The sequence below is a fragment of the Panthera leo genome, chromosome D2 (genome assembly GCF_018350215.1).
Source record: "Panthera leo isolate Ple1 chromosome D2, P.leo_Ple1_pat1.1, whole genome shotgun sequence".
NCBI lineage: Eukaryota > Metazoa > Chordata > Mammalia > Carnivora > Felidae > Panthera > Panthera leo.
In genome coordinates, this window is record NC_056689.1 from 46,345,485 (window position 1) to 46,373,339 (window position 27,855).

Here is a 27,855-nt window from a genome sequence, read left to right on the forward strand (position 1 = left end):
AACTTTAATTTTCTATAATTTATATCTATCATTTTTTAAACATTTCCTCTATATGCATAAAAAAATACACTAAGTATTTCCCAAAGTCATTTTCATACACAGATGGTCTAAATCAAAGAGAGGCAAAGTGAATTTAAGAAGCAAGTCAGTATCTTGGCCAGCACCAGACAGCCTGGCTTCCAGAATGTTCCCCTTACCACTCTTTCTTCTCCTAACCGAGGGCTTTTCTTCTTCAGAGTCGTTTGTTCTTGTTGGCTGATTAGTCTTCAAGGGTTTGCCATAAAGCTATTCTAGGGAGATGTTGATCGGATCCTGGGGATGGAGACAAGAGACTGAGGCAATTACTCCAGGTCATGGAGGCAAAACACAGCAAGGGCAGAGGTCATACAGGGGTCACCTAGGTCATGCCTGGCTTTCAGAAAGGGCAGTGACTGGGTTAGCCTAAATAGGGTCTTTGTTCCATTTGAGGAAAGGGAAACCCCATGCTTTTCCTATCAAGTGTTTTTAAGCTTAATACAATTTCCAGGAAGGAAAAGTGACTGTGTATTTTAGACCGTGAAGGAATGTTAACATCTAGCCTTTTTTTCTGATCCAAAAAAAAAAAAAAAAAAGCAATAAAATGTGGAAGAGGACACACAACTCACCTTTATCTCCAATCTTTGCTCCATTCTAATGCCAGTTTTCCTGGCTAACCAGGTGTCTAACATGAATGCATCCTATGGCAAATCAAAGCCCCCTGCCCATTTATTTGTCAGTCCTCATGAAGTTAACGATGCTTACAGCCCTTTCCTAAAACATGGCTATGAGGAAGAAAGCAGAATAAAGCACCTAGACCAAGGATGGCAGATAGGACAAGGATGATGTCATCTTGCACACCAACCACTCAGTTGGCAGCGAATCCAGGGTTGGTGCCTGGAGATTGTTCAGGACCAGGCGTGGTGGAGGAAATATGCCCTGACAGGGCAGGAGAGGGAGGAGGAGGCAAATCCATGGTCCAGACCAGGAGCCCGCCTAGGGGCACAGGGAGACCTTTTATTCTTAGTTCCTGTTCTCTGCCAATCCCTTTGAGTGACTAAGAGGGGAACACTAATTCTAAAGAACGGAAATGGGTAATATCCAAATAACTAGCCAGGATCATATGCCCTTGCATGGATTCTGTACTTCTTGGGTGAGAGAGGAAGTAGCTAAAATAGCAGAATGGCGACCTTAGTTAGGGATATGTTCAAGGCCAACATGCCAGTGATGGCTCGTGAGCCTAAGGCATGACATCTCATCAAGCACTTCACAAACATGACTGCTCCACCCACCTTGGGAAGGGCTTCTAGTAAATCATTTCAGACATTAAGCGAAGGGGAAAATGTAAAGGATGGTACTCAAAGCTGACCAGGATGTGGTGAAACAGAGTCTCTAATATATTACTGGGAGATACATAAATGGGTAATCTTGTTATAAGTTATTTGATGGCATGTATTAAAAATTATTTTTAAAAACCACACTTCAACGTATTTGTAATAATGAAGCTATACCAAGAAAATAATGCAAAACAGTTTTTAAAGTCTTCATCATATAGGCTTCCATCACAAAATGATTTCTATTGGTGAAAAACCGGAAACAGCTCACATGCCCAACAGTAACTTATGTGTGTGTTTGGCTAGCTTGCAGATGTTTAAAATTGTGGTTTCTAAGACCATGTAATGACTCGGTTTTCAAAGCAGGATAAAAATGATGTAAATGCTATAATTTTAACTGCATATAAAAATATACACCGAAGAATAATAAGGAAATCTGCCCGTATTATAGCTGGCTTACATTGTAGAATTGTAGATACTTGAAGATGTTATATTTAAAATTCTGTTGTGGCTTTGTTATTTTCATAATGGAAAACATTTAATAAAGGGAAAAGCTGAAAAGGGAACTTTGATTCATATCTTCAGAGATTTTAGGAACAGTTGTCACAGCTAAGCATCACAAAGGAAAATAGCAGTAATGGGTGAAGAAATGAAGTATGCTGTCTGCTGTGGTTTATAATGCAAAAAAGAAGTAAGCTAGTCCTGCTGAGTGAACAGATCTCTGTACTTTTCCACTGACCACTAAAAAACTTGCCACTGACTTAGGAAAGTCTTGATTAGGAAAAGAAAAGAAAAAGGCTTTCCTAAATATGTCTTTTGTGATCCTTTCCTTTTAGGCAGCATGAAGGTATGGATTAGCATGAGTGAATAGTGCATCGAATGTTCTCAGCTACTGTGAGAATTGACTCTACCACCGTCATTTCTGCCAAAGATCTAGTGTGACTAGGGACACTGTCCAAAGTATTGTTTCAGCTTTGAGATGTACCAAGTTCCAGATGGTACGGAGAAATGACTTCTCTTGAGTAATTACTCCGTGTGCCATCTGCTTTAGATGCACAACGACCATTATGGTTGGGGCCGGTATTTTCCCCACTTTATAGATGAGGGAACTAAAGCTAAGTAAGATGTCCAGGGAAATGGCAAGAAAGAAGCAGAGCTGCCCTGGACCTAGATCCGTCCAGCTCCAGAATCTTTGGCTTTTCTCGATGCCTACACATATCTTGGCACATATCTCCTAACTTTCTCAGACAATGACATTCTGCCCTGCCTTCTTTCAACTGGTCTGCACACAACAAGGCAAGCTTTCCGCTAAGACACAGTCCCTGCACCTAGCCCAATGCCTGGTAAGGTATTTATGTATGGACTGCACCAACCCATACCTGCACCCATTCTTTCCTTGCTCCCCCACGGGAGTCTGGAAAGGAATGGGACATAATAATATGGGAATGCACTCTCATTCATTCACAGCCGGTCAAGAGCTTGCAGGTTCAGTCTAGAAGGCTCCTAGAGCAAATTGTGCGTGTGCAGACAAGAGACAAAGATAGTACTGCTTTCACCCCCAGATATTACCTGCAACACTTAATGATACTATCTGCCCATCTCTGTGGCCCAGATTTGTCACCTTCCCAAGACTAAATGTCCATCTTCCCTCCTACCAATCCATGCTCTGAGATTCCTGACTTCCAAAACCCTGAACCAAAGCATTCCCGTGGAATGAACTCCACATTTGGGAGCTGGCAGTTGGTCCTGAAGTGTATGACAATGTGACTAAGAGCATGCTAACAATATTGGCTGCCCTGGCCACGGGCTGTAGGCAGGAGACTTCTGGGAAGAAGTGGGATGGATGGCCCTTTTCTGACTCATTGTGCCTGTACATATGGGTGTGTGCATGTAAAGAAGAGAGAAACGTGTGGAATGGCAAAGAACTAAAAGCCCTTCAGTCAACAAAATCACAAGCCAAGGAGGTAGGGAAAGGTATTTTATGGGCTTGGCTGGAGGAACTGTTGCAATAATGGGGGGATCCCATAATTCCCTGTAGATGCAGCCCCCTGCCATCTTCCCTCCCTCCCTTTCCCCTTCCTGCCTCAGGGTCAGGGTCCCAGGTCACCTCCAATCTTCCTGTGAATCCTTGGCCATGGAGTTGGGTGAGACCAGATTAGAAAAGATGGCCCTTCTTGGTGTTGCTGCGGCCATAGTCTTGATTTTGTTCAGCTTGTCCCGGGCCTGTTGGCATTTTCTCAGGCAAGTCGTACACAGATCCTTCTCCTCCACCAGATGCAAGTTTTCCAGCCTCCTGATGGAATCTATGAATGTATCTGACTCCTCTGTCTTGGGAAAGGGATTTCGCTTTGTGTTGAGCTTTTTGAGCTTGGGGAGTTTGGCGATACTTTTGGGGATGGTGCTCAGCATGTTGTCATGTAGGCCCACCTCATGGAGCTCCTTCAGAGCACCCAGCGTGGTGGGCACACTCTCCAGATGGTTCAAACCCAAGTTCACAGTGCGGATATTCTTGAGCTGATTGAGTTCTACAGGCAGCCCATTGGTGGTTAGCCTGTTGTTGCTGACATTGAGGTAGAGCAGAGAAGCCATCTGGCCGATGGACTCAGGGAGCTTGTCGATGTAGTTGCTGTGCAGGTCCAGCCACCGCAGGTTCTGGAACTTGGAGATTGAGTCAGGGATCTTTCTGATCATATTCCGGCTAAGGTCGAGCTCATCCACATCATTCAGTCTCAGGATACACTTGGGGAAGGTGGTAATTCCCATCTTGCTCAAGTCAAGGCGTTTTTTCCCATCAAATGTAATTTTGATACAATTCTTGGCCACATTAAGGGTAATCTTCTTGCCCTTGGTGCCTTTCCTGCCTTTGGCCATGTTCTTTTAGTAAGGGTGTATGTTTGGAGTGTGTTGTTCTGATTGGTTGGTGATCGGTTTGAGGGAAAAGTCACAAGAAACTGCTAGAAGATATACTCTGACAAGAAGAGAAAATATGTCTAGTTAGAAGATGATGTGAGGGCACTAGACTCCCCCCAAATTGTAATGCTTCTCTCGCTAATGGTTAGAGACGAGATAGACAGAAATTAGGGCGTCAGCAGGAGTAACCTAGCCAAAGATCTTTAGCAAATTCAATTCCCTCTTCAGGGGTGCAAGGTTGGCCTGAAGGATGCTCAACACCCCTCTGTGCCATTCCTTGAAATATGAATCTCTCCATTATCCTGGACTCCTCCTGCTAAAGTGTGTGTGTGTGTGTGTGTGTGTGTGTGTGTGTGTGTGTGTGTTCTTGGCTATCGGCCACTTCCCAGACCCTCACAAAAATCTAGTGTTTCTTTCAGTTATCTCATGAATCCTTAGGGTGGGTGTGCTGAGTTCTCAGAAGCAGCATAGGGGCACCTGGGTGGCTCAGTCAGTTAAGCATCCAACTTCGGCTCAGGTCATGATCTCACAGCTCATGAGTTTGGGCCCAGTGTCAGGCTCTGTGCTGTCAGCTCAGAGCCTGGAGCCTGCTTTGGGTTCTGTGTCTCCCTCTCTCTCTGCTCCTCCCCAACTTTCTTTCTTTCTTTTTCTTTCTTTCTTTCTTTCTTTCTCTCTCTCTCTCTCTCTCTCTCTCTCTCTCTCGCTCTCTCTCTCAAGAATAAAGAAACATGAAAAAAAAAAAAAGCAGCATAGCCTGGATATGAAATGAGGGGGGAGTGAAGAATGACTTACGTATTACATCTCTCCTCACCTTCTGGACCCAGAGGCACTAGTCACGCCTTAGCTACTATCACTGCAGTGCAACAGAAACAGCCCAGGAACGTCTTTTGCTCAGCCCACAAGGGAGAGTGTGTGCCTACACTGTGCGGATGAGTGTGGAGGAGCCAGGGTTGAGCCTGGCAGCATGTAAAAGAATGCTGTCTTTTTCTACTTCCTACCCCCTACACCTCCTCCCTTCACAGACTTCACACTGAAATTCAACTGTAGACACCTCTGCACTGGTAGGTATGATCATAGTTATGACTGCCGCCATGCAGAGAAGTAGAAAGTACAGAGTCATGGGTAGCTTCTGGCCCTTGAATGCTTAGCTTAGAAGTCTAGATCTGCATTGAAGAGTTTTCTTCAATTTTTAATGCCACAATTTTCTCGTTTATGAAAACATCCCCCCTGTAGGGCTCTTGGGGAGTGCAAATTATCTAAGTATAAAGCGCTTACAACAGTGCCTGGCACATAGTAAAAGGTTGATGAATGTTAACTATTAACTATTATTATCAGAACTTTGCACATATTCCTTTTAATCTTCAACAATCCAGTAAGATCCATCGGATTATCTTCATTGTAAAGGGAGGAAGACTGAGGCTCAGGAGCAAGGAAGATCTTCAGCTAGGAAGAGAATGAAAACTGTTCTTTCTTGTTCTAGAGGCTGTTTTCTAAAGCTTGCTTGCTGATTTTCTATTTTGGGCCAAGCTCCCACCCTGAACAAAAGCATGCTGTCAGGAGTCAGGTGCGGGCATTTTCCCACTAGATTAAAATATTAATTCTAAGTAGGCTGTGGAAAGTTAAGTATGTATATTTTAAATCTCCAGAGCAATCATTAAAATAATATACAGACATAGGAAAAACCGAAATACGAACATTAAAATGAAACGGTAAAAAAAGAGTCAAGTAATCTAAAAGAAAGCAGAAAAGGGGAAATGGAGCAAAAAACCCAACTATTAAAATGGTAGACCTCAATCCAAACGTATCGATACTTCCATTAAATGAAAATGACCTAAACACAGCAATCCAAAGTATAATTATCAGAATGAATAGTAAAAGAAAAAGACCCAATTATATGCTATCTATAAGAAATCTACTTTAAACAAAAGTAAGTTACACTAAAAGAATGGAAAAAGGCATACTACACAAACATTGAAGGAGAACTGGAGTGACTTTATTAATATCAGACAAAGTATGTTTCAGAGCATGAAAACTTACCTGAGATTAAGAAGAATACCACATAATGATAAAAGACACACTTCACCATGAAGACACGAAAATAATAAATGTATATGTACTTAAGACCAGAGTTTGATATAAAAGAATTGAAAACTGGTAAAATTGAAAAAAGAGATAGGTCTGTCATTAGAAGTGGAGACATCAAGGGGCGCCTGGGTGGCGCAGTCGGTTAAGCGTCCGACTTCAGCCAGGTCACGATCTCGCGGTCCGTGAGTTCGAGCCCCGCGTCAGGCTCTGGGCTGATGGCTTGGAGCCTGGAGCCTGTTTCCGATTCTGTGTCTCCCTCTCTCTCTGCCCCTCCCCCGTTCATGCTCTGTCTCTCTCTCTGTCCCAAAAATAAATTAAAAAACGTTGGAAAAAAAAAAAAAAAAAAAAAAGAAGTGGAGACATCAATACTTGTCACTCAATAATCAACAAACCAACTAGAGAGAAAATCACAAGGAACAGGGTTTCTCAACCTTGGCTCTATTGACATTTGGAACCATATAAATCTTTGTTGTTAGCAGAGGTGGGGCAGTGACGGGGGAAAGTTCTGTTCTCTACGTTGTAGGATATTTAGCCAGCAAAAGGCCAGAAGAGTCTACCCACTAAATGCAAATAGCTCGCTACTAGTTTTAACAACAATAATGTCTCTAAACATTGCCAACTCCTCACTGGGGGACAAAATCCCCGCCAGATGAAAACTGCTGATCTAATTGGCCCATAAAACATTCTGCCTAGCAACAGAATACACATTTCTTTTCAAGTGCACATGGAATATTCACAAATATGTACTGTATTCTTGGCTATGAAACAAATCTTAACAAATGTAAACAAATTGAAATAAAGCAAAGAATCGTCTTTGAAAATAATGGAATTGAAATTAGAAATTAATATCAGAGCGATAAGTGGAAAATCTCCACAATTAACAATTAAGCCATATATTATAGATATTCATGAATCAAATAAATCTCAAGGGAAATTAGAAAATATCTTGAACTGAAGAAAAATGAAAATAGAACATGTCAAGGCTTATGATATGCAACTAAAGCAGTGATTAGAGGGAAATTTATAGCTTTAAATGTTCATACTAGGAACATTTTTAAAAAGTAAGAAAGGTCTCAAACCAATAATGTAAACTTCCATGTTTTTTTTTTTTACTTTTTAAAAAAATTTTATTCATTTTCTGAGAGAGAGAGAGAGCGCGCACAAGCGGGGTAGGGGCAGAGAGGGAGAGAGGGAGACAGAATCTGAAGCAGGCTCCAGACTCCCAGCTGTCAGCACAGAATCCGGCACAGGACTCAAACTCACAAACCACAAGATCATGACCTAAGTCAAAGTCAGACACTTAACCGACTGAGCCACCCAGGTGCCCCTAAACTTCCATCTTTAAAAACTAGCAAAGAAGATCAAAATAAACCTAAAACAAGCACAAGGAGTAAATGATAAAGAAAGGGGAAGAAATCAATAAAATTGAGAACAGAAAGACAACAGAGAACATCAATGAAACTAAAAGCTGATTCTTTGAAGAGATTAATAGATTTGAAAGTCTCTAACCAGACTGATAAAGAAAAAGGGAAAGAGAAGGCACATTTTATGAATATCAGTAATTAAAGAGACAGACATTAAAGGAATAATAAGGGAATAGTACAAACAACCTTAGAAAAAAACTTAGGGGCAATCAAACACAAACTAAAAATCTCATCAGTAAAGAAATATACAACCTATGAAGACCAATATTCATTAAAGAGACTGAATTCATACTTGGAAAACTTCCCTTCCCAAATCTCCTGACCCAAATAGTTCTATTGAAAAACTCTACCAAAAATTTAAAGACAACACCAATTTTACATGATCTTTTCTAGAAAATAGCAAAGGGAGCAATGCCTAACTTATTTTCTAAGGCCAGCATTCCCCTGATACTAAAATCACACATAGGCCATATAAAAAAAGAAAACTGCAGACTGATATTCTTCATGAATATAGACACAGAAATTCTCCATAAAATATTAGCAAAAAGAATCTAGTAATATGTTAAAAGAAAAATACATGACAACCAAATGGGAAGGCAAGGTTGACTCAGTACTCAGAAATCAATGTAATGCAGCATACATCATATTACTGCATTAATTGAAACTAATTAAAAAGAAAAAATACATGATCATATCAGCTGGTGCTGAAAATATTTATGGCAAAAGTTAACATCCATTTATGACATCAAACCAGTAATAGAAAGGCTCTTTCTTAACCTGATAAAGGGCTTACACACACACACACACACACACACACACACACACACACACACAACTCTACAACTAATATCATACTTGGTGATAGACTAAATTTCCCTCTACATTTGGCAACAAAACAACAAGGTAAACTCTCAGTATGCCTATTGAACATCATATTGGAAATTCTAGCCAGTGCAATAATGCAAAAAAAGTAAGTCATACAGGCAGGAAAGGATGAAACAAAACTCTCCTTACAGATTACCTGCTTGTTCACCTAGAGATTTCCAGAAAATTTAAAAAACACTCTTAGAAGTAATTAATGAGTTTAACAATGTTGCAGGATACAAAGTTAACACCTTGGTTAATACACACATACGCACACACACACGCACACACAAAACCACTTCTATACTCCAGCAACAAACAATTGGAATTTGAAATTTGGAAAATAGTGCTCCAAAAAATAAAACACTTGTGTATTACACATAAGTAACAAAATTGTACAGGATTTCTGTGATGAAAATTACAAAACACTGATGAAATAAAGCAAAGAAGATCTAAATAAATTGAGAAACATAGCATGTTTATGAGTTGGAAGACTCAGGATAGTTGAGAAGTCAAGTCTATCCAAATTGGCCTAAAGATCAATACAAATTCCAGCAGGATTATTTTTATACGTGAATGAACAGACTTTAAAATGTGTATTGAAAGAAAAAGAAACTAGAGGTCCAAAAAATTTTGAAAAATAAATAAAGTTGAGGGATTCATGCTTCTAGTTTTAAAATTTACCATATAATTACAACATATGGTTTTGGTGAAGGGAGACATACATAGATCAGTGGAATAGAAAACAGAGTACAGAAATAGAACCACACAAATATGGCCAATATTGTCCATTGATTTTTGACAAAAGTTCAAAGGAAATTCAATGGAGAGGCAATGAACTTTCCAATAAATGGTGTTAGAACAATTAGTCACTCAAAATAAAAAAAAATTGAATCTCAAACTATTGAAATTAATTCAAATGAACTCAAATTGGATCACAGATATGAATGTAAAGTATAAATCCATGAAACTTTTAAAAGAAAACATATAAGAAAATCTTCATAAGCTTGAGTTAGGCAAAAGTGCAATCCATTAAAAAAATAAAATACTGACAAATTGGACTTCCACAAAAAATTATTGCTCTCTTAAAAAATTTGAGAATAAAAAGACAAGCTACAGAATGGAAGAAAACATTTGCAAAATACATGTCCAACAAAAGGACTATCATCTAGAATCTAGTATATGTGCTGCCGAAGCGAGCATTATCATCTAGAATCTATAAAGAACCCAAGGTCAGTAGTAAGAAGACAAACAATACAATAAAAATAAAATGCCCAAGAGATTTAACAGGACTTTTCACCATAGAAGTTATGTAGTTGGTAAATAAACCCACAAAAGGTTGCTCAACATCATTAGTAACTAGGAAAATGCCAATTATAATCACAAACAGATACCACTGCACAGTTATTAGAATTTCTAAAATAAAAAACAAAATGAAACATAAAAAGCTATATAGTACAAAGATTTGGTGAGGATATATAGGACAACCAGAGCACTCCTGCATTGCTAATGGGAATTCAAAATGTTACTCTGAGAAACAGTTTGGCAATTTCTTATAAAATTAATTGTATACTTATCCTATGACCCAGAGTTTCCCTGACCAGATAATTACCCTAGAAAAACAAAAATTCAGGTTCACACAAAAACTTTTCCATGTGTGTTTAAGGCTACTCTATTCATAATTGCCAAAACCGGAAGAAAACAGCACAAAGGCTTTTCAGTGAGCGGATAAAGAAATTGTGGCATATCCTTATTATGGAACACTGTTAAACATAAAGAAGACAAATCTATTGATGCATGGGACAACTTGGATGAATCTCAAAAGCATGTTGCTGAATAAAAGAAGCCAATCTTAAATGCTTATATAATGAATGATTCCATTTATACGGCATTCTGGAAAAGCCACAATGATAGTACAGAAAACAGATGAGTGGTTGCCAGGGATCAGGGGCGGGCAAGGTTTGACTACAAGGGAACAGCAGGAAGGAGTCTTCCAGGGTGCTGGAACTGCCTGTATCCTGACTGGTGCTTATGGGAATGAAGCTGTACATATGTCAGAACCCAGAGAACTGTGCGCTAAAAAAAAGAAATTTTACAGTTGTTTTTTTTTTTTTTAACTTAAAAAGATTTAGGACTCCATATTCTCTTTCTGTCCTTTTCACTGTGGCTGCTTGCTTAGCCGGGTTTTGGAGTAAAAGTCTGTGACTTTTTATGCCCCCACTTAGTCCTGTCCTGCCCAGTAAAAGGCATCCAAACGTGTACCATGTGGCATTGCTACGGTACATGTGCATATCCCCACAGGGAACAGCAATGCATGAGGCACATGTCAGAAAAACTGCCCTACTGCACTTGAGTTGAAATCCCAATTTAAAAAAAGATGGGCCGGGGTGCCTGAGTGGCTCAGTCAGTTAAGTGTCTGGCTTAGGTCGCATCAGGCTCTGTGCTGACAGTTGGGAGCCTGGAGCCTACTTTGGATTCTCTCTCTCTCTCTCTCTCTCTCTCTCTCAAAAATGAATAAACAGTTAAAAAATGTAAAAAAAGATTGACGAAGAGCAAGGGATCCTGTGTTCTCATCGTAATGCTTATTAATTGCTTTCCACATTATAATGTTGCTAGATTTAGCAAATAAAATTACAAATTCCCAGTTAAATTTGAGCTTCAGATAAACAACAGAACATTTTTAGTATACATGTGCCCCACACATTGCATAGTTCTGTATTTTATTGGGCAATTCTGTCACATGGTTCTGAACAAATAGTAAAGTTTCCTTTGTTCATGATCCTTGTATTAGTTCTTTGGGACCAATTTAAGCTAAATCCATGTGCTTATTCCTGCATTCGTTCATCCATCCATTCATTCATCCACTCATTGAGTAAGTATATTGAGAGCCTGTTATGTGACAAAGCTCTGTGTTACACAAGTGAGCAAAAAACAGGGCCAGTCCCCGAGCTCAAAGAGCTAAAATCTAGATTGCTACTGATTCTGACCACCTGATTCTCCTGAGCTCTCCAAAGTCTGGGTTGTCTTTTGTATTTCTTATATTCAAGATAAAGTTCAGCTCAGAAAGGCCAAACACAATAAGCATGTGCTAGAGGGGCCCTGGATGAGAAGGATGCTTCCAGTAGACTGAAGATCCACCCAGGTGAGCCCCGTTAAGCCTGCTCCCCAGAGCCCATCCACACCCAGGTAAGAAGCCCTCCATCTCTGATGAGAGATGGGAAGGAAACAGCACGGAGCTGCCCACAGAGCACTTCTCCATTAAGGACTACTCAACAGGCTCTTTGGCTCTGAGCCTGCCCATTAATTACCCGCAAAGCAAAGCAGGGGCTAGATAATGCACTGTACCTCCTCCCTGGTACATCTGGGTCCCCAGATGGCCCCAGGCCAGGTGAAACGTGATCAGCCCCCACCACCTTCACACTTTTCCTCAGGGCCACCCTACCTGGCTGGGTCCCTTGCTCTTGGTTATGAAGAGCAGGTGTATTATATTGCTCAAGGCCCATCCTGACCCCCTATGCTGCTGAGTGCCCCTAGAAGCAGACCAGTGCAGGAAGACCTGCAAAGACCCCAAAGACCAGGACTGTATGCCTTCTCTCATTCAACTTGGAAAGGTCAGCATCCTGCCCAGTTCTTCCCATTGAGCAGGAGAGTAAGCATTGGCAAAAGAAGTGTAAAACTCATGATCTTTTGATTCAACTAAAACTGGTTAGATGGTCTGATGTTACCAATTCACAGAATCCTCTAATGTCAGAGTGAGACCAACAACCCACACAAGGGAAGCTGGAAATCAGAAAAAGAGATAGAAGTTGATAGATAGATGGAGAGATAGATGGATGGATGGGCAGACAGACAGATGAATGGATGGATAGATGAGTAATATATTTCATATCATACGAATAGCTGAGAAGCCTAATACAAAACATTTTTCAAGGTACTGAGTCTTTTTATCTTGAACAATTGGTTTTTGTACTTTGGAAAAACTGGACCAGTTGGTTGACTCTAATTTTTAATTAATTTTTCTATCTAGTCATTGTGAATCAAACAGCATGGTGGGACACCCCATGGATATCTAAATTAAAAATGTAATGGCAACCTATATTTTAATACCATCAAAATACTTGCAGGCATTTTTCAGTTGTAAGGTTGTTATCATCACTATGATAATAGAATTTATCTTGTGCTTCGCACTCATGTGTCTTTATATTTGTAATTAAGACTGATTTTGTATACATTTGATATCTTTAACATCTTGCTAATGTGATCTCACAATAATTATTTCACTCTTTTGACTAATGCACTGAGATACAGGAAAGACGCACTGTAGAACTGAAACCCCCAAACCCTGCCATTTCATAGCCAGTATTGGAACTAACTTCACAGCAAGTTTCATACTGTATGGGTGAGAAATTTCTTGCTTGCGGGCCATCTCTTAAGGGGAAGTGGTGTGAACCTCCTTCAATAAAATCACTCATGCCAAAGGCATTGCATTTATTTTCTCTCCTGAGTCTCGGAAGACCCATTCACTAGGCACGCAAGAGGCCAGCCTCACTTCTGCCGTGACTTTCCACGTATCTTCAAATCATTCCCTGTCGTCTCCACCCCTTCCTAAAATGTGTTGTACCTTCTCGTAAGCAGCCATGTGGCAGACGAAGATGTGGGTGGTCACTGTGGGGGCGTCTGTGGAGTGCATCTGTCTGGAACTTCTATCCAGGTCTCTAAAATAGGCACTAATGTTTGACTCAGGTGTAATTTTCACTGGGGGAAAAGAATTGCCATTTTGTCTAATGCCCATTCTGGGCCAGGATCTGTGTGCTCCCTCTACCCATTTTACAGAGTTAGCTGGTTTGCAAAGCATAGGCTTACTGGGGGTGTCTAAACATGAAGTGCTTTTATTTTTCCCATTACTGCCCCCAGCTGTGTTATGCTGTGCCCCTCTTTCCTCTGGGCAGAAGGACAGATTGTCAGGAAGGGGATAGGGGACAGACTGGAGGCAGAAAAGATTTCTGTGGAGCTCACAGTGTCGGCTCCACCAGGCACTTGGCAGAGTTGATGGGGAGAGGTGGACAGCAGGAGTGGAGTCTTACAGGGTCCCCATGATCCTGGGGGTTTTCTGACATCAATTTCAGAAGATCCGCTCAACCTCATTCACTCAGGTGAAATGTTCCAAAGTAAATGTCCAAAGGACACGCTGCTGGGCCCTTCCTATATCTACACAGCAACTATGCCAAGTATCATTCTGAGTTTGAAAATAAGAGAACCGAGGCTCAGAGAAGTCAGGTGTCTTCCCCAAGGTAACACAGACAACACAGCACAACCAAAGCAAACCTAGATTTGTCTGATACCAAAGCTTACGATCTTTCTGCTACGCTATCCTGCCTTTCTTCTCTCTCTTCTGCTGCCTTTGCTCTAGCAGTAAGAATTGCTTATCCTTGGTGGCAGGCGGGGGGCGGGGGGTGGGGACACATTGCCAGCCCTCTGACTCCAAGGAGAAGAAGACATTTTGGAATCCTAGCACTCCCAGGGCAAAAGACACCTGTACCAGAAATTAAAGCTGCTTGCCCCTCACGTCCCCCAAAAGGTGTGCTGCCGGTTTTGGTCACCTATGGGGTCTCTGATGTAGGAACGAAGATACATCACAGAGTCGCAGACTCTGGGTGGCCAGACATTCACTTAGGCCCATTCTGACTTGGCATGGGTTAGCCAGGGAAGTGCAATGCAGCAGGATTAACCTGCAAGCAGCTTAAGGGGAACGGAGTGGACTCCCCAGCTGAAGTAGCTGACCAAACTTTGGCCACAGTCCCTGCTAGGCCAATAACGCAGATGTCCCACTGACCTTTTGGAGGCCCCACATGCAAATTGGGGTCCCCGAAGAAACCATTTCAGACCATTGCCTGCTCACTGTATTGGCCAGGGGCTAATGTGCAGGGTGTTCATTCTCCTAGATACATATATGGATATGTATCTCTGAATAAGATGAATTTTAAAGGTATTGTAATAGCATTAGTGGAGTCATTTAACTGTTAAGAGCTTGGAGATTGACGATGAGAGAGAGAGAGAGAGAGAGAGAGAGAGAGAGTTTAAAGGGTACACATATGCCACCACAGTTTACCTAATAGGCATGTGCCCCCAAGCAGGTGGTGATGGAGATGGGAATCTGTTGTCCCTCAGCTGTGCTAGTCCCCCAGCATCCCCACAGTGTGAGCTTCTTGCCACCCTGAATTTGTCAAGAACGTAAAGATAAAGGTTTTCATCCAGCATGGTCTGGAAACAACCCACCACATTCCTGTGTGCTCACCACAATTTGGGGCCCTCTTCTGCCCTGGGGGGGGGGGGCTGCTGGCTGTGTAGGGGCCCCGAGAGACTGTATGCAGACCACCAGAAGTTTGATTTTCACCATGTGGGCTCACTAAAATCTAACCCCTGTAACATGCACGCCTGACATTCCCAGACAGGAGGCCATCTCCATGTGTCGATCGCATGATGCTGTCCACCCCTCCACCCCTCCCCACACGCATGCTGAGCCCTTAGAGGCACATCATGCCTTCTTCTCCACAAAGTGACCTCCCATTTGCCATTCCATTCAGTCCTCACTACTCTCCTTTGAGGTGGGACTATTCCTCCTACCCTGAGATAAGGACGCTGTGGGGCAGAGTGGGGCATGAAGTATTTTATCCGAGCTCAAACGGCTCCCCTTTCCCCAAGGCTTCTGGGTGGAGTGTTTTTTCCATGACACTCTGCAGCAAACAGAGTGTCTGTGTGGAAGTTATCAAGTTCACCTCATGTGGCAGTTATCTGGTTAATCTGATCAACGCAGCTCTAAGTATCTTACTGGGATATTATACACGTATAGCTTTGTCTACCCTTAATATTATTTACTTCTTCGTCCTTAGCAACAGCGAGGCTCTGTACATGTGCTGCCTGGGAAGTCGTTATCTGTCAAACTGCCCCGTTCCCCTGGCGGATAATAAGAATTCAACTTTTATTTGGAGCAAAAGTTCCCAGGGGGTCACATGGCCCAATAACAAAAGATTATGATTTCTTATTGGTTTAATAGCATCTATTTTGTAATTCTGAATGTACTCTGTTTTAATTGGATTTGTTAAAGGAACAAAAGGGAATAGGTGCCTTACAATTAAAATAAAATATTAAGATTATTAGTTTAACAGACTAGAAATGCCTTGTTCATCAACTAACACATTCAAAACGCACAAACCGACCTCCCCACCCAGGAAAGTGGAGGAACCAGTGAGTCCTGGCACATCGAAACCTCAAGAGACGAGTCTGAATTCAATTTCAGCCAATGTGGTTTAAATACTGCTGTGGCCACATAGCAGGTGTTGCATTTTCTCCTCACAGCCTCGGCCTCCCTTGCAGATAAGGAAGTGGGCTCAGAAAAGCGGCCTGGAAGGATGAAAAGGACAGGGGCTTTGGACCCACATGGGTGGCCGCCCATCTCCCCATTTACCATCCAGGTGACCTCGACCAGTCCCTTGAGCCTCACTGAGCTTCAGCTCCCACTTCTGTGAATAAGATGTTAAAAATGGCTGCTTCTGAAGGTGGGGTGAGGGTGAGTGAGCCTTGGAGGCGTATATTGTGACTTCGCATGTTGGGGGAGAGGGGATTAGTGGCATGATGAGGACAGCCTCACTGATCAACAGTGGAGTCATGTTTCACAGCCCGGTGTCCTTACTGGGATCCCTGCCTACCCAGGTGCAGACTTCAGATGACTTTCTCCTGTAGCACAAGGAGACATACATAGCTCCTTGAGGCACAGGCTCCCCAGGGTCACGGAGATGGGGGGTAGTTCTCCTCAACTGCCCTGTGTGTGTGCATTTCTTCTGTACCCCATCTGGCCCCAGGGAGGACTTGCTGAGGGGTGAACAATGGCACAGACCCCGTAATCACTGGCAGGTACCCTGGTGTGGTGCCTCTGTCTGCTATAGGAAAGCCCCTAGCTCCAAGGGGGTTATAGATGCCCCCATGTGAAGCTGTGAGATTCTTCAAAGGGAAGCCCTGAAGATCGACCATAAGGGAGCAGTTGAACTTCCCATGGCCCTTTTGGATTCCTTTATTCATTAACAGTATGTACTGGACAACTGCCATGGATGAGGCGTGGTTTTATACAGCAAGCAGAGTGAAGAAAGAGATGAACAAAAGCAAAGAGGCACACAATGCCAGGTGGCCATGAGTGCTTGGAGAAGAAAGAGTCGGGACAAAAGAGGCAGAGATGTTCCTAGGGGAGACATACACTTCTGGGGACAGTAACCAGGAAGGGCCTCTTTGAGAAGAAAACATTTGGGCAGAGACTGAAGGAAGTGAGGATCCAGGGAGATGGGGAGGGTATTTTGGATAGAGAAAACATCAGATGGAAAGGCCCTGTGGCAGAGGGAAGGCAACGGATATGCAGAGGGGAGAAGGAGAGGAGAAGATGGAAGGAAGGAAGGAAATAGAGGAGGCAAGGTGGGAGGGAGGGAGAGGAGAAAGGAAGGCAGGCAGACCAGAGGCACAAAAACAAAATCAGCAAAAAAGAATGAGAGCAGATAGGATATGGCTCATTTTCCATAACCCTAAGGCCTGTCAAACTAAAGAAAGAAGGCCAGTGCCTACACTTCCCCCAGGGTGATCACAGACAAGCCCGTGTCCTCTCTAATTTCTACCTGATACAGAAGGAAATCCAGCCTCCCGGCTGGCATCACCCACAGTGTTATCCTGGGCTGGTACCTCGCCGTGGAGTGTGGGCCCTCGGATAGGGCCGTGGGTCCATCAGGAAGCTACCATGTGCAGGACCCCACTGAGTGGGGGCACCAGGGGACAGTGGAAATAAACCAGATGTGGCAGAGGGTTGACCAGGCTGGATTTGAACCGTGTCTGCCATGGGTTCCCTGGGGACCAGAGCCAAGTCACTTGCCTCTTCTCTGTCTACACTTGATACCTTGGTGATGTCACTGAGTCTCATTGCTTTAAATACATGACTCCCCAGTTTTTGTTTCTTACCTAGACTTCACCCTCAATCCTAGACTTACATATCCTTCTTTCTGCCTGCTTAGCATTTCTACTTGGACGGTGTAAAGACACCGAAACACACTGTGTCCAAAACCAAGCTCGCTGTCGACCCGCTGCACACATAGTCTTCTCTGACCAGGCTGTCAGCAACAACATCTTGTGTGTCAGGCACCAAACTGTGGCCCCATGCTCAGTACCCCTTTCCTCTTATACTCCATGTTCAGTCCATCGGGAAATCCTGTGGACTCTGTGCTCAAAGTAGATCCAGAATCCTACCATTTCTCACCACCTGCCCAAGAGCCACCCTGGGCTGAGTCCCTACCGTTTGCCACTGGCCATTTGCAGTGGCTTCCTACCTTGTTTTCCTGCACCTGTCTTTACCCTATGCAATCTCTTCTCAACACATCAGCCAGGGGACTTCTTTTACCACAGCCACCATGTTACTCCTTGGCTCACAGCCCTCTAGTGACTCCTGTTTCACCCAAGTAAGGGCTGGAGACCTTCTAGTGGCCCCATGGCCTGACCCACTGCCTCTCTGAGGGACTCCCCACCACTCACGCCCGTGCTTACTCCATATCCACCACCCAGCCCGGCCATTCCTCTAACTGCCCCACAATTCTTCTTTATAGCCTTTGTTCCAGCTGCTTCATTATTCTGGAAGGTTCTTCTCTCAGGTATTTAGTGGACTGACCTGTTGATCTTCTTCAAGGTTTTGGGTAAATTCTACCTTTTCAATTCAACCTTTCTGATCCCCCAATGAATGATGCAAACTAAGCCCCAACATGCATGGATCCTTCTTGCTCTGCAATACTTTTTTTTTTTTTGAGGTTTATTTATTTATTTTGAGAGAGAGAGTGCATGCGCAAGTGGGGGAGGGGAAGAGAGAGAATCCCAAAAAGGCTCTGAGCTGTCAGCACAGAGCCCAACGTGGGCCTCAAACTCACAAATCGTGAGATCATGACCTGAGCCAAAGTCAGACACAACCGACTGAGCTACCCAGGGACACCTGCTGCACTTTCTTCCATAACACTTAACACCTAAATATATTTTATGGTAGACTTACTTATTAAGCTTATTTTTATTGTCTGTCCCTTGCTCTCCTCCCTCACTAGACTCTAAATTCCCAGTGCTTGGCAGACAGGAGGCCCTCAGTCAGTATTGGCTGAATGAATGAATTGTAGGTGCTTAACAAGGTCGTTCCAGTTCCCTTGACCTCAGAAAGGGGTCAGCTTCGTCCCAGATTCCAGAGCTTTTAACAGCTGCTATGTAATCCTCTTGACCCACTGTTTTTCCACCTACTTTGAAAGGACTTCTAGAACATGCAGACTATTTTTTAAGGGAGAAGTCTACAGGGGAAAGATGTTACTTTCACACCAAATATGTATTAGTCACCAAGTGTGTACCCAGCCCTGGGCGGGGCACACTTGAAGATAGGAAGGCTTTCCAAATAGCTGCATACAATGGCGTGATCAACTTTTTGGCTGTGAGATTAAGTGTGCAGGGAGACTGGAAAGCGGGTTAGTAGTACAGCAAATGAAATTTTAATTGGGTTAGGTCAAAGAGAAAGAAAAGCTTCTAAAAGTAGGAATGAACAAGTGGAAAGGTAGAGCAATGGAATCCAGAAGGAGGTCTGAGGAGATGGGGCTGACCATCCCGGAAGGGACGGGCCCCCCGGCTAGCCAGGAAGCACAGATGCCACTTCTAAGCATTTCCCTTCAAGAACTAAGAACAAAACGTTCTGTATAAATATGTTTATGGCAGTGCCACCTAAAATAATAAAAACAAGTGGACACGATCCACATATCTAACAATGGACAACTGATTAAATAATTACTATGCAGTCATAGAATGAAATGGATACTCAACAGTAACTAAAACAAAACAAAAACATCATTTTTCAGAAACGCTGAAAGGAAATCTTTTGAGATATAATGTTATGAAGAACACGTTACATGCACATATTACATCAGCGCTCTCAGGAGCATGCATGCAAGCCCACAGAGAAAAAGTTGGAAGAACATCCAAATATTAGCAAGAATGCCCTCTGGGTATTATGGTATCGGGTTATTTTTACTTCCTTAAATGCCTGGGTAGTTTCCAAATTATCTGCAAGATTCTGTATCTACAGAATCTATTTCTAATTAAGAAAGTTACAAACACATTCACCCACACTCATACACACACACACACACACACACACACACACACACACACACACTTCCTTTTCAATCGCATGAGTTCTGTAAAACCACTCATATCACCCTGTTTAAAATAGACGTGGTGTGTGTGTGTGCAAGAAAGATTTTAAAATATTGAGCATATTTGAATCAAAGAGGAAAATCTGAGAAAATATTCCCCAGACAAAGACAAGGAGGGACCACATATACAGAGAGCCACGGTTTTGGGGGTGGACCAGCCTGGCTCACATCCTGAATTCTTACTTCCTCCTAATGTGTAAGAGAAGCCATAGTCCTTCTCTGAGCCTCGGTCTCCTCAGGTAGAGTGGGGCAATGTGAAGATTGCGTAGGAGGAAAAGGCCGGGGTGTGACAGGTGCCTAGTGAATGGGAGCCTTGGTGATGGATGGTGATGGTGTCGCTTGTGAGTTGAGAGCCCCGATTTGCCTGGTGGCAGTTGCAGATGGAGGTGGGGGAGCACCGAAAAGCGCCCCACCACCTGCAGGCATACGACTTAAGCGGGAGGCGGAGAGCCCAGTTTCCAGGCAGCCCCATGCTTGGCCATGCTGACAGTGGTGGTGGAGGAGGAGCAGGGGGAGGGAGCCATTCTTGTTCCCTCCAGAGATGTTCCCTCAGAGCCAGCCAGCCCTCCACTGCACTGAAAACCCTGATCAAGCACAGATGAGCATGATATAAAAACCACATGGCCTTTTATGTGTTGGTGGCCCAAACTATGATGCGATGTAGGGGAGGATATTTATTTAAAAAGTGGCTAACTTTTCTCCATCCAGAGGGGGAGGCCACTGGAAAGATCAGGGTCTAATTTTTAAAGGGATGCTGAGGTTACAGGGTGCAAAAGGGTGGTTTGGGGCTCATGGCTTGTATGTTAGGCACCTGTCTTTCAAAAATGCTGTGGCTTCTAATCTTATTTTTTTCTATAGACATATTTCCTGAATTCAGATTTCCCACTCCTCCTTGAGTCTTTATTGGGCTTGCTTGAAATCATTGCTGAACTATTCTGCACTGTCACCCCTTTTCTGACTTTAGGCAGATAGATATAACTTGCTGGAAATGATAGGAAGAATGGCCATACTGACAGCCAGCAGCACTTGGTTTAGGGTGGGGCAGCTCTTTGGCATTTTCCAGATAGGGATGGTGCCCAGGTGGGAGCCATTTTGTCTGTTCCCTTCCTGTCGTGTATAAAAGTACTTAATAGAAGGCAGGCACTAATAGAAGCAGGGACCACAGAGGCTTTGAGGCCATTAGAACTGGGCTCCACCCCATCTTTACTGCCAGCCTGGTTTTAATCATGAGCTCAGTTTACTGATCAGCAAAACGGGTCAGAAAATTGTAGGTTGTTTTGAAAAGTAAAGGTGGGGATGAGTATACATTGAGTGGCCAGTGTGGAGCAAATGCTAAGTGCCTTTATGATGGTAAATACTGTTAGATCTACCAAACAGCACCGTAGTGATTGCTTCTTTCCACTGAGTAGCCCTAGGACACTCCCCACTAGTCATCAATACCAGGTGTAAGACTTGCGGAACGATCTTTGCAGATTCCCAAGGACAAAAGCCTTTGCAACCTTTTAAACACAAATGATTAATGATAATACTAATAATAAACGAAAAAACATAGCAACAATTAGAAGATACAATTATACCTTTGTCCACTTTTAACCTCTAGAGCCTGCTACAGCCCAAGCTACTCACTTGCCCATTCATTCATTCATTCATTCAACACTTGTATTTGGGTCATTCTATAGGTCAAGGTCAGGTCGGAAGATACACAGTGAACAAGGCAGACATTGCTGTGTTTCTCATGAAACGACGATTTTCGGAGAAAGCAAGTCAATCAATAATAACAAAACAAAACCAAAAAGACTCGAGCTCAGTTCAGTTGGTGTAGATATTCTGCAAAAAATCAAACCTGGTAGATGTCAAAGGGAATGCCAAGGGTCGGGAAGAGAATATTGGGGAGGAAGTGGCCAAATTTAGACCGAGAAGGTCTCGGGGAAGTCATCTCAGGTGACATTTGAGGTGACACTCGATGAGGTCACATGGGAGGATTTGGAGAAGAATCCACCGCAGAAAAGTGCACTAGGTGCAAAGTCCTATGGGGGGAGGGCGGGGTGGGGGGGGGTGCTTGTGGTGTTTAAGAGAAAGGAGAAGCCAAGGGGGCTGGAGTACGGACAGAAAGAAGGTGCAAGATAATGACAGAGAGCTGGCCAGGGGCTGCAGGGCTGCATGAGGTGGAGCATGTTGAAGTTTAGAGGCGTCACCCCGGCTGCTGGGAAGTCTGCAGAGGTAGGGAGGGAAGAGTAGACAAAGACAGCCACTTGCAGGCAGGAGAAGAAGGTGGTGTGCACCAAGGGGGTGGGCAGGAGGAGGACGGTGCATATTCGCCATATGTGGTGAGAGCAGAACCAATGGAAGGGTCTTCTGGGTCGCCTATGTGGGTCAAGGAGAAAAGGCAAGAGCAGGCTGGCATTTTGCATACATGTTTCTATACGTGTTGAGTGCTTATTTTATGTCCAAGGGCATCACATGTATTGTCTCATTTAATCCACCCATCCCACTTTACCGAGAAAGCACCTCGTGAGCCTCCAGAGCATGTCCCCTGTCACAGTCACATGCTGGTCAAGCAGAGCCAGTATCTGCTCAGTTTTCTTGTCTGAGGGCCGAACTGCCATTTGGCTTTTCCCTGGAAGTTTGATTTGACAATATCCTGTGATAAATTTGGCCCTCTGGGCTGACAAGAAAGCTGCTGACTCATCGTATTTTCCAGACACTAGCCTAAACTGAGCTGGAATCTGAGGGGACTTTCACTGCATTGAGGTTAAGCCCCATCCTTAAGACTCACTCCTCACAGCAAAGAAAGCCTGTGCATGTTACCAGACCCAGCTCTGGGGCCGAGATGAGATCTATGATGTAGACTGGCAGGAAATTGGAGGTTGGCAACGAACCGAATTGGCCGTGGACGGAAAGCTGGCGATGGATGATGTGGCAGGGGAACCCCCCATGCCCGTTTGGAGGGGGGCATGTTTCAGTGCACACCTTGTGTTCTAGGGACACCAGGGACCAGGAAACATCACCTAGTTTGGCTTTCCCATCGCCCAGATGATGGGTGGATGGAGAAAGCACGCCCACCTCTTGTCAGCAACAGTAGGAGAACCTAGGATCCCCAAGAGGAAATTGAAGCCACCAAGCACTAGGCCCTAAAAATTGGTCTCTAGACAACCGTGGGGGTTCAGGTGCTCTGCAGAGTGGGCAGTGGCTGTCTCAGTACCTCCCTTCTCCTCTGCAGGCTGAGGCTCAAGCCCAGAAACATATGAGTCACTCTGGCTTGGAGACCAGTCGCAGCTCTGTCTCTCCCTAGATATGTGACTTTGTACACATTTCCTAACCTGACTCCCCGTTTTATCCCAAGGAGTCAGCATTCAGTACTTGGTTCACATAACATCACATACGGTTCATAAATGTATTGAGAGCCTACTATGTGCCAGACCCTTTGCAAAGCAACGACACTGCATAGTTTTTAACACATTTGAAGTTTCTGCTTTCAGACTGTGTGTATGGATTATATTGACCACCTACTATGGGCCAGACATTTTACAGATATCCTAAGGAATTCTTAACAACCACCTGATGTACTGATCTTCATCTCCATGGGACATACGTGGGACTAAGGCTCAGAGAGGCCAAGTAGCCTGTCCAAAGTCACCAACCTTTTCCCATTTACGACATAAGGAATGTGTTCTAGTGTGTTCCTTGAAGAGTCTCTCCTCGAAAGGCCCAGCCCCACCTAGGACTTTACTTGTTAATGGATCCCAGTGTTCAGGATAACTTGTGGCAAGGGTTTGCCTCCAGACTTTTCAAAAGATGGATTGTGTTTCCAAAGCTACCACAGTCAGCAGTAATCAGGCTCCAGCCTCATGAGTGAAGAGAACCCCCACCGCAGTTTCTTTGAGGGGTCAGTCACCGGTTGGGTTCAGCAGCAGTTCAAACACTAGTCTCCCCTGCTTGCAGGAGCAGCAAATTTTACCTTCTCATTTCAGACTCAGACTTTGGCAAGAGACCTGACCATGACTCCAAAGGCCCAGACTCACACACCGACCTAACCAAGCTGAGCCATGGCCCCAGGCACCAAAGAAAGCCCTGCTGGGTCCCCAGCTGGGTCCCCTACTAGCTGCCCTTCCTGCCTGGGGCTCAGGGCCAGCTTCCTCCTCTCCTAAATAATGAATTAGCTCGCGTCTGGGGTTTGTAAATAAAGCATACCTACCGGGAGAACCGGCCATTTCCAAAGTTGCTTACTCAAAGGAGGAAAGCAAAAAGCAGAGTTTGAAGCCGTGGGTTGTTGGGCAAAGTTCAAGTAAATCGATAAATGCAGGGCCATCACCAGAGAAAAACTTACCCTGTTCATGCCAGTTCCTCCTCCTCAACTGTGAAACTTTGTCACCAGGCAACAGGAGACCCGGGACCTGGAGTTAATTAGCATAATCTTGAGGCCAGCCTGCAAAGTGGGAACACAATAGCTGAAACCAGACACCCCAAACTTCCAGGCCAGCTAGCTGTCCCAGAGGGACCCTGGCCTGGGCTCCCCTGGCTTTCTGCCTGGGGCTTTCCTCCCGGCCTCCCCCAGCAGCGCATGGGCCTTGGGGCACTTAGTTACCAGGCAGAGCAGGCTGTCCATGGCCACCCCCGGGAAGTGGCTATCCCTGCTAACAGGGAACAAAAGCCATGTTTGCCTCTTTTAAGGGACAAATAATCTTACTTTTATATAAAGCATTGAGTGAGTCCCATGAAATATCATTTGATTTCCTTGTTGTTTGTCCAAATAGTTTTTCCAGCTCTTTGATTTGTGAGAGAGCGATCTTTTCCCTGTTTACTTGAATTTAATTAGTTCTTGTAGTTTTCTTTTTGTGCCCTTTTTACACTATTAAGTTACAACGACCATGCTCGGAAAAACCATACAATCCTATAGTCACTTTTTCCTCTATTAATATTACATCAAAGGCTGATGTGTAATTTCTAAAGTCTACCTTTCGACTGAATGTGGAAATACTGAACCTAGTGGACTTTGCTTTTCCTGTTGTTTCCGGCTTGGCACTATTGTGAATCAGGTTGCAATGAATGTATTTGTACATTTATAATCTTTTTGTTTGTTTTTTCTTTAAATTACATTCCCAGAAATTGAGAAAATTGGCAACAAGTTTAAATATGAAAACTATTATGCAAATAATAACATTGCAGAAAAATTTGAAAATGCATACATAGAAATAAAGAAATAAACATCCTCTAAATTGTGCTACCCAAGTAAAGTTAGGAAATAAATAAAATAATTAACAAATAAAAAAATTGAAATGCAAAATTAATCCAACCACTATGCATTTTGAAAAGTACAAAAAAGCAAAATCAAACAGTTTAAAATAAAAATACAGTTAACCACAAAAACTTTAAATAGATGGATACCACCACTGTTTTGTTTACTGAAAAACCAAAAGAAAAAAGATCATTTACTTTCGACAATAAATGGGTTTAAAATAATTATCAAATGCAGATAAGTAGAAAATTAAAAATTACCTGAAGTTCTGCTACTCAGTCTATTTTCAGTTAGACTATTCGTAAAAGGACCTCATTTAAATTAGAAAATAAATAATATGAAAATCATAAAACACAGATAAGCAAAAACAAAATCAATATTTCTTTTAAATTTTTAACATTTATTCATTTTCGAGAGACAGAAGGAGACCGAGCATGAGTGGGGGACGGGCAGAGAGAAAGGGAGACCGAATCCAAAGCAGGCTCCAGGCTCTGAGCTGTCAGCACAGAGCCCGATGCAGGGCTGGAACCCATGCTCCGCGAGATCATGACCTGAGCTGAGGCCGGACACTTAACCGAATGAGCTACCCGGGCGCCCCAAAATCAATATTTTAAGGAAGAAAATACAGAAGGAGATAAATACATTTTAAAATGCAGATTTGTAAAACCTTATGAAAGTAAAGCCGCTCAATTTCAGCATCTCGAGGTAACTTCTGTTGGATATGCTTCCACTTTTAATACACGAACAGCTTCACGTTTATGCCATGGGTATGCAGTAATAACTTGGCTACCTTGCTAATGCTTACATTTTTAACTTCAAATTACACAAATTACTGGTTTTTCAGGTAAATGCCTTCTAAGTCAGCCAGAACTAAGGCTTTTGTTGTTACTCGTTTTTGGTTACTTTTGTTTTCTTTTCCCCTTCAGAGGAAAGAGCTTGTCTTCCGAGCCAGGGCCCTGGGTCAAGGTCTGATCCCGGCAGTGTGTCGGGTATTCACAGGACCTGCTCCGTGCCCGCTTGGGGTGTCTCCAGCAAGCTGTCATGAACTCCCCCTAGTCTGCAGGCTACCCCCTCGCTGCACACGTCCATTCTTCATCTATAAATGGAAGTTATGGCTACTACATGGGGTCTTTGTGGAAATTAGACAACGGGTAAAACGTCTTTGCAATCTGTAATGCGTTTGACAGTTACTGGTATTTTGAGGTCTGTGGGTGAAGGGGGTGGGAGATACAGGCTTCCACTTATGGCAAGAATAAGTCACGAGAATAAAAGGCACAATGTAGGGAACCCAGTCAATGGCATTGTACTAGCGTTGTATGGGGTCGGACGGCAGCCACACATGGGGCATAACGTATACAGATGTTGAATCACTATGTTGTACCCCTGAAACTAACGTAACATCATGTGTCAACTATATTCAAGTAAAAAAAATATATAAAAATTTTAAAAAAGAAGAAAAAAACGGTGTAGGAGTATACACAAATTCTCAAGTTAAATGAAATAATAAGTCAGAAGTGGAAAAATAAAAGACAACTAAGTAAGACAAGCACATAAACAAATAAAAAGCTAAAAACCATGGCTCACCTTTGGTTAGGTGTCTTTGGCACCACGGGTAATGGCGTCCTTGGCTGATGGCAATGAAATGATGGATCTTCCTTGGAGCTCATAGCCGATGAAATGAGAAATGGGACACTGACATGCCTTTGTCTTCTGCACACCATTCCACCTGGTGGCAATGTCACAAAAGACCACCGGTAAAATTCTAGAACACTTTGTGAAATGGAAAATGACAGAGGCTGTCTCTTATTTCCTGAACTATAATAAGTACCTTTTGTTTCCTTCTTCCTGCTCCCTGCCCCGACCCCCTGTCAAAGTTACACAATACAGTAGCAAGACGAGCAAGCTTGGCCGTACTAACTCCACATCCTTGTAACTCCACTGCCTCAGGAAGGTTCAGCACATGTCCTTTTCAAGGTGGTGACCCTCACTGTCTCCAGCCTGGGCTCTGCCCGTGTTTGCAGCCTTCGAGGCGGCCTGTCTTCCAGAACTAGGATAGGTGGCAGGCTCACAGACTGAGCCAGAGAACCAAATCTTCGCCTGAGCCTTTGCAACCTAAAGCAATGAATCCGACCATGTTTTGCTTTTGTTCACTGTTATTGTTGTCTGCAGGGATAACATAGACCAAAAAGATGATTTCTCTATGGGGAGTGGGAGAGGAGAGGTAAAGCCCAGCCTGGGAGTTGCTTTCTGTTGATAAAACACCTAGCTAGGAAAGAATTGAATGAAAAGGGTTGGGAAGCCTAAAACGGAGTATATGATGGCCGCGGTGTGTGGTGGGAAGAGGAAGGGGCACTCGGGCAGCCTTGTCCAGAAGGATCCTGGTGCAGTGCATGGGGCTGGAGCAGAGAATTCATGTGGTGTCTGTGGGCACCTGAACGGGACTGAGGAAGAGGGAATGGCCGGAAAGAGGAGACATTATTTGGTTTGCTTTGGTGAAACATCTTGAGCAAGGTCTTGAGAGTACGGGGAGAGTCTAAAGGACACAGAGGGAAGAAGAAATCAGAGCCAGAAAAGGAACCAAGGTTTACCACAGAGGCCAAGGAGCCGGGCTCCACAAACCCCTGCTGTGCAGAAGAAGAGGTGTTTCATGTGGTGAAAGCCTCCTCCCCACGCCCTTCCCAGCTCCGGCCTCCTGTTGCACGTCTAAACTCTTTCCCCCTACATTG

General features: G+C 43.6%; 2 protein-coding genes across 8 annotated transcripts in view; one reads left to right on the plus strand and one right to left on the minus strand.

Annotated features, from left to right (window-relative positions):
- LRRC18 (leucine rich repeat containing 18) lies at positions 1 to 27,802 on the minus strand. The gene is made up of 4 exons (XM_042907740.1): positions 26,714 to 27,802; positions 24,221 to 24,319; positions 3,457 to 4,317; positions 1 to 312 (listed from the first exon to the last, which is right to left on the minus strand). Exons 3-4 carry the CDS (start codon positions 4,218 to 4,220, stop codon positions 291 to 293), a joined length of 786 nt encoding a protein of 261 aa, XP_042763674.1. The 5' UTR covers positions 4,221 to 4,317; positions 24,221 to 24,319; positions 26,714 to 27,802; the 3' UTR covers positions 1 to 290.
- The window catches only part of WDFY4 (WDFY family member 4), a 309,530-nt gene that overhangs the window by 235,763 nt on the left and 45,912 nt on the right, over positions 1 to 27,855 (plus strand). The window lies entirely within an intron of this gene.

Bases quoted from the DNA above. Each gene is read 5' to 3' on its own strand.
- LRRC18 (XM_042907740.1), bottom strand. From the start codon at position 4,220: ATGGCCAAAGGCAGGAAAGGCACCAAGGGCAAGAAGATTACCCTTAAT. The intron at 313-3,456 runs GTGACCTGGGAC...CTCCATCCCCAG, and splicing joins GATTCACAGGAAGATTGGAG to GATCCGATCAACATCTCCCT.